Source organism: Asparagus officinalis, chromosome 7, assembly GCF_001876935.1.
Source record: "Asparagus officinalis chromosome 7, Aspof.V1, whole genome shotgun sequence".
In the NCBI taxonomy this organism is placed as follows: domain Eukaryota; kingdom Viridiplantae; phylum Streptophyta; class Magnoliopsida; order Asparagales; family Asparagaceae; genus Asparagus; species Asparagus officinalis.
This window is the reverse complement of record NC_033800.1, coordinates 3776624-3793317: the sequence shown is the minus strand read 5'-3', so window position 1 is coordinate 3793317 and position 16694 is coordinate 3776624. Positions and strand designations below refer to the sequence as shown.

The 16694-nt window shown below is 38.3% G+C and overlaps 1 protein-coding gene across 2 annotated transcripts in view; it reads left to right on the top strand.

The window, feature by feature from the left end:
* Positions 9011-16694, top strand: part of LOC109848722 (small RNA degrading nuclease 5) — a 10134-nt gene continuing 2450 nt past the window's right edge. Inside the window, exons 1-10 of one of the 2 annotated variants that reach the window (XM_020418370.1) lie at positions 9011-9325; positions 9747-9803; positions 9885-9950; positions 11327-11460; positions 11606-11718; positions 12108-12215; positions 12289-12359; positions 13220-13279; positions 14250-14305; positions 14934-14991. In XM_020418370.1, coding sequence (XP_020273959.1) covers positions 9047-9325; positions 9747-9803; positions 9885-9950; positions 11327-11460; positions 11606-11718; positions 12108-12215; positions 12289-12359; positions 13220-13279; positions 14250-14305; positions 14934-14991 — 1002 coding nt within the window. In that variant the 5' untranslated portion in view covers positions 9011-9046. Of the gene's footprint in view, positions 9326-9746; positions 9804-9884; positions 9951-11326; positions 11461-11605; positions 11719-12107; positions 12216-12288; positions 12360-13219; positions 13280-14249; positions 14306-14933; positions 14995-16694 lie in introns of both variants that reach the window. The other variant, XM_020418371.1, reaches the window with a different exon arrangement.

Below are 16694 nucleotides of genomic sequence, written 5' to 3'. Positions count from 1 at the left end.
GCACCGCCTTGACCGCCCAGATCCGCCACCGTCGCCCCTCCTTTGAGCTCGTCGAACTCCGACCCCTCCTCCTTGTCGACCGCCGTGCCTCCCCTCTTCCCTTCGTCGTAGCTGCCTGACCACCTCCGGCCATCTCCCCACAAAACTCTAGCCTCGCCCCACCAGATCCACTTCCCTTGCAACCACCGCCTCGCCTCCGAGCTCAGTCCCACCCCTGTTCGTCGCCCCGACCAGTTCTGCTGTTGCTTTCCTCGTCGCCGCTGCCGTCGCAGCCAGCGCCGCTGTTCCACACCCAGCAGCAGCCCATCGCGCCTCAGCCTTCAGTCCTGTCGCGTCACATCCACAGCGGCAACCCCCGCTGATTCAGATCCGTCGTACCGCATCTACACGGCGCCGTCGTCTCGCCATCAGACCCCACGGTCTCGTAGGCAAGATCCCGATACTCTTTTGTCTTATCATTCAATTCTTAGACCGCTCTGAATTAATCAGCTGCTTGCAAGATCCCTATTCTTGCTCAGTACAATTTTAGATTGATCACAAATTAATTATGCATAAGAACTCGTTACCCGAATAATTACTCGTTACAAATATAGAGTTGTCGTGAACATATTGGACTGAGAACTATAATGTATAGAACTGTTGTGAACGAAATGGACTGTGGACAATGACGTATGACCATTCACATTGTAATACATATACTATGATGACCTGCACGGATTTATTTGACGAATGATATTAAAAAGTACTAAAAATAATATTATGATAATAGATACTGTAAAGATAAAATAAGATAAAATTATTAGTTTATGATTTTTTAAGAATTTATTTGACAAAATAATCATTTTAAAATAATTATAATAAATTATTTTGGTGAAAAATTATTTTAGAGTAATTATAATAAAACAATAGAATTTATTTGACAAAAGAATTATTTTAGAATATTTATAAATAATTTAAAAGAATTTATTTTAAGAATAAGTATCGATTTAGAATAATTTCAATAATTTAAGAAAGTTTTATAAAAAGAATTATTTTAGGATATTTATAAATAATTTAAAAGAATTTATTTTAAGAATAAGTATCGATTTAGAATAATTTCAATAATTTAAGAAAGTTTTATAAAAGGAATTATTTAGAACATTTATAAATATTTTTTAGGATTTATTTTATAAAAGAATTATTTTAGAACATTTATAAATATTTTTTAAAGGATTTACTTTAGAAAAAGGGATTATTATGAATTTTTCATGATTTATGTTTCTTAATTTTAATTATGTGATATGTTATGATCTTGTTGTATATGATTAGTTGTATTTATTACTCTTTGTTATGCTTGAGAACCGTTAGAAATTCATGACTAGTGTGGTCTGGTGTGTTCTGTTTAAGACTTAGAAACCTGTGTGTATGTTGACTTAGAAAGCGAGAAGAGTTGGGATGGGGAAGTTAATGTTCATGTGATCGGATAAGACTGTTGATGTATCTTCCAGACTAGAACCAGTGAACCGTTTCGCACTGGGGTTAGTTTGTTGGGCCAAGTGAACCGTTTCGCACTTGGTCAGTGAAATCGTTTCGTCACCCAAGTTTTGCTTGAGTTCGAACCAGGCCGAAATCGGATTACGTGTAGTCCTCTCACCAAATCGTTTCGCGGGTTTGGATGCACGTAGGGGATTTGTGAACAGTCAATTATCCGGTGATATGAGCGTTGGCTCTATGTGAGATGTGACCAGTGACCTGTTATAGAATGGCTAGTTACATGACCTCGTTTCTTGGCTAGGTATGATTTCTTGTGAGATGTAGGCCAGTTGTGTTTCTTTTCATACATAGATCGGGGTTAATATTTAATTATCTATAATTTGAGACATATGGTATATACATGAGGGTTTCCTTGTTTGGATTATTTCGCTCGACGTACTACGTCTCGAGTTGTAGATCCTTAAGTATTAATTCCAGCTAGTGTATGACTCTGTGCTTGGATGATTATTCTGATCGCTAGCTGTATGATCGACTTGTTACTTGGTTGATTTCTTTGGATTTATTATGATTATTCTACTCTAGTAGTAAATTATATTAGATTATTAGTATTTCAGTTGCATGTTTTCATTGTTGTTACCATTATTGCATTGGTCGCACGACCGTTCTACTCTTCCTTTTGGGATCTTGCCGTGTGCCATGCACCCTGACGTACACCTGTTTTCTCTGGTGTACGTCAGACTTAAGAGGAAGAACAGGTTCGCCAGGAGCCAGAGGATTCACAGCAGGAGTGCCTTGCAGACGTAGCAGAAGAAGAAGCCGAAGCTTAGTCATTCCTTTCAGTTTGTTTTGTAGCACTTTCATTTCCTTTCGTTCAGTATATATTTATATTCTCCAGTATTTCATTCAGATAGTTTTGTATAAGGGCATGTTGACCCGAATATTATGTTTGGGGTGAATATTCATTGTGATATGTATTATTTTATTCTGTGTTGTTTATTATATTCTTGCTGATTGTGATCGGGATATGTATTATTTTATTCTGTGTTGTTTATTATATTCTTGCTGATTGTGATCGGGGACCTGTGACTTCGCATTGTATTTTTCCAGACGCTTAGCGTGCTGATTGTGATCGGGGACCTGTGACTTCGCATTGTATTTTTCCAGACGCTTAGCGTATTGGATTGAGAAAAAAGAAAAAGGGAAAAAAATAATAGCATATATTTCTTCTCAATCTAATACGTCGCGGGCTTGTTCACGTTCCGATTCCCTGGTATTTTGGGAAACGGGGCGTGACACAACGCCTAACCCGCGTTAATGGGTGGTTCGTTCCCGTAAAAAATGACCAAGTCAACGTATTCAGCATCGTAGCAATAAAAATCCATACCTTTTATGCATGGGGAATTTTATTCCGAAGCCTAAGTAGGGATAAGTCAATGCCTAACACGCGTTACCGGTTAGTTTTTAACCGTAAAAAAAATAAAAGCCCACATATTCGACATTGTGGCAGGTTGTTATTCATAACGCCAAAATCCGTGCTTCACACGTACGGGAAATTTTATCCTGAAGCCTAAGTAGGGATAAGTTAACGCCTAACACGCGTTGCCGGTTAGTTCTTAACCGTAAAAAGAACAAAAGTCTACATATTCGACATTGTGGCAGGTTGTTATTCATAATGCCAAAATCCGTGCTTCACATGCACGGGGAATTTTATCCCGAATCCTGAGTAGGGATAAGTCAGCACCTAACATGTATTGCCGGGTAGTCTATTCCCGTAAGAAAGACGAAGCCTACGTATTCAATATCGTAGCACTAAGAGAGTTAACTCTCTTAGCATAACGTCACATGCGGAACGGACTTAAACAATCCGCATGTAAGCCCGATTCAAACGGTAATCAGTAAAGGCACATCAAACCCGTTGAAGGCTAAGGGTTTGTCAAAAACCTTAAAGTCTACGCCTAATACGCATCGTCGTTTAGTCTTTTCACGTGAGAAAGACGAAGTCTACGTATTCAATATCGTAGCACTAAAAGAGTTAACTCTTTTAGCATAACGTCACATGCGTAACGGACTTAAACAATCCGCATGCTAGCCCGACTCAAACGGTAGTCGGTAAAGGCTTATCAAACCCGTTGATGGCTGAGAATTTGCCAAAAATTCTATAAATGTGAGTCATTGGCGTATCAACTTCATTAGTTGGTCTCGTGACTTGAGCATCCAACAAATTCGGAAGAAGATCCACACGTGCAGATGAATCAGCTTTAATAGTTGGTCCTACAGCCCAATATTTGGGACTGCCACGCTCCAATGCCTTAAGAGCTTAAACTGTGTATACTCTAGCAAACGTATGAGTATAAACCGTATTAACGCCAATTAACGCGTTACGATGAAAGTCAACGCCAATCAATACAAAACCCTAAGGCCAACGCCGAGCAACGCGTAGCCCTAGGTCAACGCCGGTCAACGCGTTGCGACAAATATAATCAGTTCAAAGTCAACTCAATGACACGAGCCAAAACTAACTCACCAATTCTGATTCAAGACTTCAACAATGGTCAGACGATAAACACAGCGCCGGAAGAACTTCATCTATTCAACAAAGCACTGGATAGACTGAAGGCTGAGGAAGTCAAGAATTGAAACAGTTCACAGGTCATTTGACACCGACTAAAGGCGGGGGACTATCATATCCAAAGCATTCCAGACTCCTCTATAAAAGAATGAGTCTGAAATACTTTAGAGGGGGTATCTGTAGGCATCTAAAAATGCTTATAGGTATCCACACACAGCTCGAGACAGAGAGAATGTGATGAACGCCACTATCTAAGTCTAAGAGGATTATCCGACGCCGATGAACACATGAAGCGAAACGGCGAACCAAGTGGCCTGTGTGCTAATCGGCCACCTCCAAGTGGCCCGTGTACTTACCAGCCACCAAATCGGCGAACCAAGTGGCCCGCACACTCATCGGCCACTGTCAAACTATCCATACGTTCGCGAAACGAATCGGGAAAGCGTACAAGTCAACGAAACGACAAAATACGCGTAACGACAGAACAAGTCAAAACCCGAAAAACAGATAAAGCCCCTGGTGACCGAGTCGCGCCAAAGCGATCCGGCCAGACCAGTGAGCCACCATATGGTGGCCCGGCCAGGGCCGAGCCATGTGACTGTTCGGCCAAAAGTTGGTTTTTTTCGGTTCTTTTATGGATTCTTTCGGATTTGGGAGTTCCAACTGCTCTGATACAGTGGTTATGTAGTGACTAACTAAAGATAGAGGGGATCCCTCGTTTTGAGCTGAAGAAACTATCAACCAAGCCTATAAATAAGAGCTCTAGTGTTTATTTTCGGGGGAGGAGATCAATAGGATGAAGTGCTGCCGAATTGGAGAGTGGAGCCACGAATTTACAGCAAGGGTTAGCAGATCTTGGCGATCTCCTACGCATAAAGAGTGAAGTTCGAGAGATCTGAGACCCGTCCCATATTCCTCCGGATTTAAGCTTGGTCTTAAATCCCGAGAAGAGCCATGATTTTGCTTAGTCAAAATCACTGCTACTGCAATTACTTTCTTTGTGAAGTGAGAGCATTGATTATCCAACTTCTGCTAACCGGATCTGATATGCGACGGTCCACGGATATTAATATCCCCGGCACAGGCAAAGAACCCACACAAGCAGCGGGTGATAAATGTCCGTTGCGCTGTTTGACAAGAGTTGTAATCTTTATTTTCATTATGTAAAGGAGATCTTATAAAAAGATCGACTTTCTTTCTTTTTTTGAACTTATTGTAATGGCTGAAATTGTATAAAAAGATCGACTTTCTTTCTTTTTTTGAACTTATTGTAATGGCTGAAATTGTAATGAGTTCGTCACTAATGAAAATATCAACTTAACTTATTGTAATGGCTGAAATTGTAATGAGTTCGTCACTAATGAAAATATCAACTTTTGACCCAAACAGCGGCATACGATGCCGACGTAGTCCGATGCATCATAAATAGCGTCAGGGTGGAGAAATGATGGCGCATGCTATAGATGTTAATAATCAAACAGATAATAAAATGGGGGTGAGGTTTATTAGGGGCCGCTAACTTCTCCGAATATCTGATTTTGGGTTGGGTAGTTTCTCCCTACATAAATAACAAGTCGTAAGAGGACGTGGACTAGTTCCCCCCGTTGTTCCTCTGACGATCAAGTCAGTGATGGCCTTGAGTGGGAAAGTAATGAACTGTATGAGTTCTAAAGTGCAGTGGAGTGGAGAAGAATGCTGAGAAATTGCTCATCCTATTGTTAAAAATAGTACTCCTATTTATAGTAGTGATAAAAGGGTAGAATGGTAATTTCGACCGAGTATGGGGTGGCGGTCCACGTCAGCATCTGTTTTACATGTGTCGGTCGACGAGTTGAGGAGAGGTCACTATAGGTCATAAAACTGATCTCAAAGATTTGTATTAATTGAAATTGGATTACAAATCAAAAATCACTTTTACACAGAAGCGAAGAGAATTGATTCGATCTCTCCTTATTTAACGTGGGTTCTTTGATAGCGATAGGATGCCTCCCTGATGCTCGTATCGAGTTTGCTTCCCTTGGACGATTTGAATGAGATTGTAGACAAGTTTCAGTGCGTGGTAGAAACTTGAGCCGAAATAGTTCGATCACCCGAGCTTGAAATCAAGGCCGAATGCTCAAAATAGGCAAGATTCGATTCTTTTATCTCCCAAAAGACCGAATCCCAAGAGAATTCAAGATCTCAGAATGCTAAGATCAAGAAGATGCAAAGAGCCAAAAATTAGATCTCAAAGATGCTAAGATCGAGATTAATTCAAGAATTCAAGAGACAATGATCCGATCTCAAAAAGCCAAGCTCCCTTCTCTGTAGCCGAATATGGCTATTTATAGAGAAGGATGGTTGTAACCAACCCCTTAGATCGTGGAAAGTGGGCGTAACCACCTCCACAATTCAAGTAAGTGTTTTTTAAACGCTCAGGTGAGCTCGTAGGTGAGCTAAGCGAGCCTGACGAGCTTGCATGCGAATTTGGCGAGCCTGGTGAGCTTGCAGGCGAAGTTGGTGAGCTGGATCGTGCAAGCGAACCTCCTGCGGGCGAGCTTGACTCGTGCGGGCGAGCGAAACATTCAGGCGAGCTTAGCTAAGTTGCGAGCTGGCGAACTAAGCATTCATGCGAGCTTAGTTCTTGTAGGCGAGGTTGGAGTATATGAGCGAACCTCGTAGGTGAATCTATCAGGTGAGCTTCAAGCGTTCAAGTGAGCTTGGCTCATGTAGGCGAAGTTCAGGCGTCAAGGAACATAACTTTCAAACCGTAAGTCAGAATTAGACAATTTATATATGAAAATTTACTATATCGACGAGATGGGGCCGATCAAGCCAACCAAAGTTTGATTTGCCACTATCCGTTTTGCCAAATTCCCTCCGGTTTGAGAGATATCAGCGTTTTTATCTGTTTTTACTATTTTTGGTAATGTTCTTGCAGGCGATTTTTTTGAATTTCTCTATTAGGGATAAAAACAATTTTATTTGCCTACAGTCACCTTAGTATTTTATGTGAAGTGATTGAGGGTATGACAGTGTCGATGTGGTCCGATGAGTCATAAAGACTATTGGGGATAGAGTAATGATGGCACCTACCAAGCATTTAATGTGACGCCGGCGCGCTGTCAGCGAGGGTGGTTCGAGGTTGAAGCTGTCCTCTGGCTTGTAGCGATGAGTGTCGAGAAGTAATGCCTTTCGAGTCAACCCTGTAAGGTGTCAAATAACTGGTCGAGTGGGCTCATAGCGAGTCGTTTTCGACAAGAGGACCGACAAGTACCGCCCTTCGAGTTGACCTAAGGATATGTCGACTCGGCGAGTCGGGTAAGTAGGGATTTTTGGTGGTCCTGATTGTCAATTTGATTTATTAAAAATACCATAACACCTGCCAAGCTTTAATGTAGATGTCGACGCGCTGTGGGGGGGGGGGGGGGCGGGTTAAAGGTTGAAGTCGTTTCTTTTGTCTGTAGCGAGTGGGGTGTCAGAGAAGTAACGTCTTTCAAGTCGACCTCGTGAGGTGTCGAATAGACTATCGAGTGGATTGGCAGCGAGTCGTCTTCGATAAAAGGACCGACAAGTGTCGCCCTTCGAGTCAACCTAAGGAGATGACGACTCGGCGAGTCGGCTAAGTCGGGATCCTAGCAGTCCTGATCGTCAATTTGATTTGAACGGTGCATGTCGGGGGACACATGCCCACTGCTAGCAAAGAGCCGCCATTTGGCGACTAAAAACACCATAACAGGTAGGTTTGAAAATAAATAAGGATAAGATTTATTGCTAAATAACCAATCTACAATTACAATTTATGATATAATAAATTTATGAAATATAAATTAAGTTTAAAAGTAGTTCATTAGAGTATTTTAGGTCAAATTCTGACTAGTGAGTGAATTTAAAAATAGTTAGGGAGTTTTGGATTTATAGAAAAAAAAACTCTTTATGTGGTCTTCCATTATATTATTATATTATATTATTAGGGTTGATGGAGTATTTCAGGTTTATAATTAATTTTCAAGTGGGCGGGCTTAAAAGTAAATTGGGTTAGCTTATTGGGTTTATAAACAAAAATTTTATTTATTTATTATTACTTTTAATTATAATGAACTAATGTTGCGCAGTTGAGAAAAGCTTCAAACCCGAAGAGCACTATGTACTTTAGATGGATTTTTGAAGTGGTAGACATATAAGCAAATTGGGTGGAAGATTGGGTTTGTAAACAAAAATTACTTATTGTCCCTTTTAAGTACTGTAGAATGAATAGTGCTTAGCTACAATAACAACCCCAATAACTTTAGTATATAGGTAATAAATATTTATTATTCTTAAAAACAAAAAGTCTTTTTTGAGATAAAGAAATAAAAAGTAAATATGGTACAAACAATTTAGTTCATGTTTTTCTGTTCAAAGTACAGAGAAATTATTATTCAAAATATAAACATAGGTTAACTCAATTTACAACTAAACTCCTTAGGTTTTCATATTTATCCACTGATTTTGCATTTAAATTTGTGCTATCAAGAAAAGCACAAATCTAAAAAAACTCTTTGTATCTTTCACGGAGTCTAAGGCAACATCAATGAATAAAAAAGTTGGTGGATGACTATTTCATATCAATTTAAGTTGACATAAGATTTTTTTTTCTATATTATATATACTAGTGTGAACACCGTGCAAAACACGTCATATTTTTTCCCTGCTACCATAATCCCCCGGGTTTAACTGTCATAATAATTTTTTTGAATTGCTACAGTATCCTGCTTCTGCTACAATATTCCCGTGTGCAACATTAGTATTTTTTCAAAAAACAACAATGCCCAGATTTATGTATACTACAGTAAACAATGCTGTAGTGTTTACTGTAGCATGAATAGTGAATCTTGGGTTCTCCCGTTTGTACATAGGAGTAAATGTATTTTCCATTTTCCACACAAAAACACCAAATTGTAAAAAGGAAAAAGAAATATCCTTCTTTTTCTCAAGACAAAACAATTATAATTCCCTTTGTTTTCCCCTCTATTTTTTTTATCAATGTCCAGTCTTCCAAAACCCCGATCTTCTCTAAACCAATCCCTCCCTCTCTTAAACCCCCGGCCTCTCCTCAATCCTCCCCCGTCAACTGTCGCCGTCACCGTCTCCGACCAACCTCAGCGGCCGTTAAACGCCGCCGTCCAAACTAACGGCACGCTCGGACGGCGAATCGTCGCTGAAGAAATGGGCTCGTCGTCCCTAAAGAAGCCCGAAAACCCTAACGGCGATGGAGAAGGCGGCGGCGCCGACACGTCATACTTTGATATCTACGGTCCTGATGTGCGTACCTCTTTCTCTTCTCTAACTTTTGAAATTAGGGTTTCATCTTCACTTGAAGTGAATTGAATTAGGGTTTTATCTTAATAATTGGTTATTTATTTTAATTTGTGCTTTATGTGTTTCTGTAGCTCTGATTAGTGTTAAATGCTCAGCTTTTGACGATTTGTAGGATGAGAATGTAGTTAAATTAATTGGTATTAGTGCATGGAGTAATTTATTTGCATTCAAGTTTACTTTAGGATGGACTGTAGTAATTTATTTTAATTTTATGCCATATGCATTATCTAGCTATAATCAGTGTAAAGTACTCCCTCTTGGCGGTTTTTAGGAATGGAAATGTAGTAAGTTTACTTTGTATTGGTGCATGATTTTAATTTTGTGGCACCTGCGTTGAGGTAGTGGCTTTTGTTATTCTATGCAGGCTAAGGCAGATATTATCTTCAAAACGCCAACAGCGAATTCAACGCTAAACCTGCAGGTGTTTTTCTTTAAATTTCAGCTTTTGCAAACTCCTTAACTGTGCTTAATCAGTCTAAGAGTATTTTTACTGTTAAAACAGGACATTCAAGGACTTATCACCTGGGTAATTGGTGAGGGTATGATGCCATCGTGGGTTTTTGTCAAAGTAAGGTTGCTCCTTCCTTGTTTTCTGTAGATTATATATTTCTTTTTTTAAAGTGCTACTTCTAGGATAATACAATGTGCATTTATGTCAGCAACTTATGTAGTAGTGTCGTCTTTTTGTGAACTATAAACTGTCTTTCATCAACTAGTGTTGTTTATCTTCTTTCTAAGGCACTCGGGCATAACTATTAAAATGAAAATTGAGATGCATAAATATGGTAACCTTGGAATGCAAGGATTAATTACCTCCGTACAGGTAGTGAAATACTAGCGAGTCAACAATAGATTCTTAATTTAGCCTGAGTTTCTTTTTCTACTTTGATTTCTTGACTGTCTTTCATTTGATTAAAATAGTTGCATGCAAAAGATTCATCAGTCTGCTTATCCGTTTAACCGATTGCTTGTAATAAGTCGTGGTCAGAAAAGAACAATTTGAAAATCTGGAGAAGTTATTAGTTAGAACTTAGAAGAAGAACAGAAAGGGGACACAGAGATAAACAGTTAAAAGATATGCTGTTTGCAGTTGGAAAAATATTGGAATATCTCGCGGAGTAGGTGTTTGATCAACTATAATTAACTTTTAAAAAATGAATTAGTGAATCAAAAATCAATCCAGATGCTAGCTGGTAATCCAGTCAATTTGTTAATAATCTTTATCAGACATGTATGACTCTGCAATGCCTTGAAGATTTTATCAATCTACAATGCAGACTTTTAACTATGATCAATTCATTTGAAGGATATACGGTTCTTAAAAAAGAAAGCTGATATGATTTCATCAAACTTTGTACCTCTATTACACAAATGTCCAAAGGGTAGATTAATTATTTTGAATTTTGTAGAAGCCCCTTTTCAGTTGACATAACATGTCTTTCCTTTTGGTGTAGACCTGAAGTAGTGATGTTAATCCTTATGAAGCTTGGAGCATCCTTAGTATCATGGATCTTAACTAACTTCAGAGAAAATTGACTATTTGTATCATGATTCGAGCCAAAGGTTTCAAAATTTTGAGCACCTTAACGTGGCTGGCACATATTATCTTGGTCTGCGTATAAAATTGCTTCTACATTTTTACTTTTCACTATTATCCGAACCATCAGTCACTGTTTCATTTATTTTCGCTCTGCATGCTTCCTATTCTTCCATTTGTTTGAAAGTGTGTCTATCATCTTGATATGCGTATTTAATTTATAATCCGTCTCCTTTGGCTTAGACTTGTATTTCTAGATTGAATTTTGCATTCTACCTTTTTATTTGGTTTTTCTTTTTGCATGATCGGCTGCCTCATGGTGCTATATGTGTTCTTTTAATCATTTAGTAATTCTGAGCCATGATGCTCATATAGATGGATACTAATAGCATCTTTGTGTTTTGTAGAACAAACCGCTTATACAGAAAGTCATTCTTCTCCATGTTCCTGGCCTGGATGCTGCACTTTACATGTCAAATTCCAGCATACTATCAAGTTTGAGAAAACGTTGTGGTAATCCAATGCCAGTTTTAGCTCTTAGGTTTGTGAGAGAAGTTTTAGTTAGATGTTGATAATTTGAAACATTTTTAAGCTGTATGTTTCATCTGAATATATGGTTCAGTATTTCAGTTACATTTTAGTTTGTACAGATAGATTTGCTCATAGGTGTATGTATAATATTCCAGCTGCGTGTCAGATGAAATGCAAACAATCGATGCGCTTCTAACGTGCAAAATGAAGAGAAAGCGTGAGGAAGTTGATTTGAATTCTCAGGTTCCCAGTCAAACTTCTAAACAAGGTGAGTCACTAGGCACTGAAGTAATTTTCATCAGTTCATGAGTTAATATTGTTTGTAGTTAATTGTACAAGGTTAGCGATCTCGAAAGTCATTATGGATTCTGAGTTCTTCATTGTAAAGTATAAATACATGTATCACTCTGAAACTTTGTCATGATAGCAAATATTACCTCCCCATTAGTTTTGTTCAACACTTTGTTCCTGAGGTGTCATGAGACAGTCTAAGAGCGTCATAAAGCAAAATATACTAATCCTAAAATGCTCTAGTTTCTAAACTTTTGCATTTTCGTTAGCATTTCCCTCAAGTGCATATGGGACTTGATATTTATTTAATAAAGTGTTGCCACTTATTTTGTTATTATTTAAAAACCTATGGTTCTTTTTTTTCAGAAAAGCAATTCTCCTTTGGTAATCAGAAGGATTTACCTTTTCCTGTTATATACTATACGCTTTCAAGGAAGGAACTAGAAGATAATGGCTATTGCTTTAGCCAAGCAGGTAAGTCGCATCCAATCTTTCATATGTGCTCTTTTTTTATACTTTGGATTTTCATTCTTATCATACTCTGCAGGTTTTCTTTCCACCGTTTCTGCACCTGCAGGGTCTTCACCCTATGAAATGCTTGCACTTGATTGTGAGATGGTAAGAAAAATGTAGCTAATATACAAGCGTTTCTTTACGTCAAATGTTTTTGAAGAGAGAGTTTGGATGCAAAGTTACCTTAGCATCAGATGCTGTGCAGTGCTCCCGGAAAGAAAGGAGTTCAGAATTCAATATTTGATTTGTCTAACATTATAACCAAATCCAATATATTAGTTTTAGTAAATTGCTTTATCAAACATTATCACTTTATCCAAGAGATATATTATATTAGCACAACGGTATTTACTGTGGTAGAAGATACTGAGTTAAAACAAGGCAGCGCCTTTGACTCTAGCCAAAGTGAGAATGGACACAGCAAAAAATGAGAAATAAGATGCTGTCAAAATTAAATTTGTAAACCCAAATGCTGCCTCAAGAAAGAAATAAGTATGAGTAAATCATGCCGACAAGGAGGCAAAGAAGTGCTGCGTTGCCTTAGAGGCTCCTCAGTTTCTAGCAAATACACAGATCCACAACTATACTTTTTTTAGCAGAAGTATATTAGAGTTTAACCTATTCATAATAACTTGTACAATTGCATTTTTGGGGCTTAATACGGTGTAAAGTTACAAATTTTCTGTATTAGTCTATTGCCAAGATCTACAATGTGGGAAAGGAACTGGAAGGTTACCTTATTAGGTGGAGGTTAAACCTTTTTGTCATCTCTGGATATGGCTTGCTGTAAGGACAGACTAGAGACATGTACAAACCGCTCGTTTATATATTCATGGCAGTCCTATTTATACTATAAGTCAGATTTTCAATTTGTTTGCTGCTTCTAAATCCCTGTTGAAAATAGTGTTCTGATCCAAGTGGACAATGTGGATTGGATAACTCATCTTTGTATCTTTTCTTGCCAGTGCGTGACAGCAAATGGATTTGAACTGACAAGGGTGACTTTGGTGGATGTTGCAGGTGAGGTAAGAGTCAATACATTTTCACCTTAAATTTGTACGCTAAATAAAGTATGCTGAAAACAGTATGCTATATTATTGCTCATACATTTTATGTCATGTATTTGCGGTGACTGATGAGTGGTTGAAGATTGGGGAATCATTTCACAAATAACAAGTACCACTAGATTAGACCACAGGATGATTCTTTTTTTTATTTTTATACTTGAAACATATATGTGACTACTCTTCGTATCTTCCATTATCAGCAATTCTGTTCTACTTAGCAAAAGATATGGCCACTCTACTTGAAACAATTTCCTGGATTTTTCTTGAAAGTACCTGTGGGCGTGAGTTACTTCGGAGCTTTCCTCTTACTATATGAAGTTAAGAACATGCCATGTCATCTCAATATCACCATTTAAGCAGCGCTCGTCTGGAACTATTTCTTTCAAAAAATTAATGTGAGCTACTGACATTTGTTAGATTGTTTATTACTTTGAATCGAAGGAGCACAAGGCCAATATGTCATCTATCCTCATGGTGAAGAGGATAATATAAGGGGTGCAAATAAAAGGGTCTACAAACAGAAATATCCAGAAGCTGTTGAGGAGAATGCTCACCAGTTGTGGGATTACTGCGTAGCTGCATAGAATTATGCCGAACTTGGTATTTTTGGAGGCAAGAAATTTGGCTGTGTCTTATGTCTCTAATGTATTTGTTAATTTATTGGACATTTGGCCCTCAAGTTATTTCATATATAAAAATGGAAAATCCTTCCAAATCCTTAACAACCATGGTTGACCTTCCAGATCTCTAGGGGGGATGCATTACAAATCTTTTAATTTCATAGGTTGTGCAGGATCTAGACAGTTCAAATGCCACATTTTCCCCGTTAAATATTGTCGATATATTTCTTATTCATTTTCTTTAACTTGTTTTTTTAAAATTCTTTCTATTCTGCTTATCATGCATCTTTTGTTTTATTTTCTTTCAGGTGGTGTTAGACAAGCTGGTTAAACCTTCCAACCCTATAATTGACTACAACACAAGGTGAATATTATACATAACTTTACAAAGGTTTTTTCTAGCTTGGAAATGAGACTTAATTTAGCTTCCTAAGGGATCATTCTGGTATAGTAAATGGACATTCACAGTTACGTTCACATACGTCATCGATCTTGCCATTTGGTTACCAAATGAAGATGACTACTGGTTTTACATGCATTATGGATGTAGAACATGCGCTTGGCAGTAAAGCTTATGTTTTTTCGTTATGAAAATATAATGTGGATATTAATGTAGGTCTCTTGGTTTCTCGAACTTCGGCCTTTATAACTCTTCTGCGTTTATATCCTAAAATCTGGTTATTTTCATTCATTTATAAGTTGTTTCATCTGTAATACAACTTTACATAACCGATTCTCTCTGTAAGAGAAAATTAAAGAAACGATATTGCACATAGAAATTTAATAGGTTAATAATTCTTCCTCTGTGGCCATAGCTTGCCCAGAGGAAAATTTGTAGAATCTGCAAAGATAATTTTATTTGAATGTTGTGGTATTGGTCTATTGGTCTTTTATCTACTGTAGAATGGAGTTACTCTATAGAATCTTAGCTACCAATTCAGTTTTAGAAATCTTTATTCTAGAGTTAATCTTCCATACTCCATTTTATGCAGGTATAGTGGTATAACATGTGAGATGCTTAGTGACGTGACAACCTCACTCCAGGATATTCAGAACATTTTAGTCCTAACTATATATAATCAACCAAACCCTAATCAGATGACTTTCACTCAAGCCAACAAAGAAAAAACCCCCCTACATTATCCAACTACAATATGCAAGTACCAAACCCATAGATACTACTCTGTTGTTTCATCATATTCAGGTTTGATCTGACAGACATATGGCTTTCAACAATGAAGTGAATCCAGTTCTGATGTAAAAACATATCAATTGCATTTCTTGCATTTTTGCAATATTCAGAATTCATTTGTGTGTTGATTCTTTGTCGTACAAAGCTCACATCATGGATCTCCAAACTCTATAATATTTTTGGTCAACCTAATCGTTGTGCCTCACCTAAAAGGAAATATTTCTCAATGTTATGGTATCAGTGTTGAAAAGAGATGCATATAGATATAACAAAATCAAACCTGAGTAACATATGATAGTCATCATGCTTGTCCGGCAACAAATCTCTAACGATGAGTTCTTGCCGGAAAGCATGGACTTCGCTCTCCCCTGCATTCCTTAGATCCTCTATCAAAACCGAAGATGTTCTGATATCAAGTTTCCTCTTCCCCCTTTTCTTAAGAGATTGGGTCAGCTTATTAGAAGCATCCAGTGCTTTCTTCTTTAAGGACCAGTTTCTTCTTCTTCTCTCATCCTCCGAATTGTCCACATCCGATCTTCTTTTTATCTTCTCTTCCAGAGTAGCCAACCCCCTTCGATACCTTCAACATGACAAACTACAAAAAATTAATCAGACTTATGCATTCTTAACAGTTAATTTACTTGTAGAGCTTAATTTGCACCTGACATTGTATCCCAAGGGGAAAAAGATCTATCTTTTCCTCGAACTTTGCGGATTATGAACTGCATGAGAATTTGAGCAGCAAGCAGAAATAAGCAAAAGACTTTAAATTGGTGAAAATTTCCCCCCAACTTTAGATAGAAAACTGTTTAAAAATAAGAACTTTAACTCAATTGACCAAACAAACGTGCATTATAGAAAAAAAAATTTAGTAAATAACCTAAAATTGTGTCGTTTTCCAGAAACCGCCCATCAAAAGCTCCTCAACCGAACCTGCATTCTACGCGTACGTTACTAAAATGCGCCGATCGAGTAACCGCAGACCCTAAATGCTCATCAAAATCGCAGCAAAAACCTCAATAAATAAGCCTAATTACTCCAATTTCAGACCTAGAGCACTGAATTGAATGAAAGGATGAAGTACCTCTCGATTTGGATCTGAGATGTTTCGGAGAGAGAAACCGAGGGTTTTGGGAACCGATCTGTCGGCTGTTTCTCTCTCTCTTGGAAATTTTGGTGGTTGCTCTCTCTCTCTCTCTAAAGCTAACGTATACGGCATCGGGTCACCGGTTCAGATCCGCGAGCGTCCGTATACCGCTGCGACCGCTGCTAGATCCTGTCATCGCCTTCTTCTTCTTAACCTCTCTCGAACTCATCGCCGATGGATAGATCGAGGGATTCGTAAAAGAGAAAGAAGGGATCTCTTCTATCGCTTCGAGCTCTTTGACGTTTTTCTTGATAGACTTAGATCTTCTTCTCCTCTTTTACTGATGAACTTAGAGAGAGGAGGCAGGGGAGGAGTGAGATGACAGCGGAGGTTTGAGAGGTATCAGATTTGGTAGAGTAGTGGGGGTAGATATGGTGATGATGATGGTGGTGTAGTAGGAGATGAAGAGAGCCT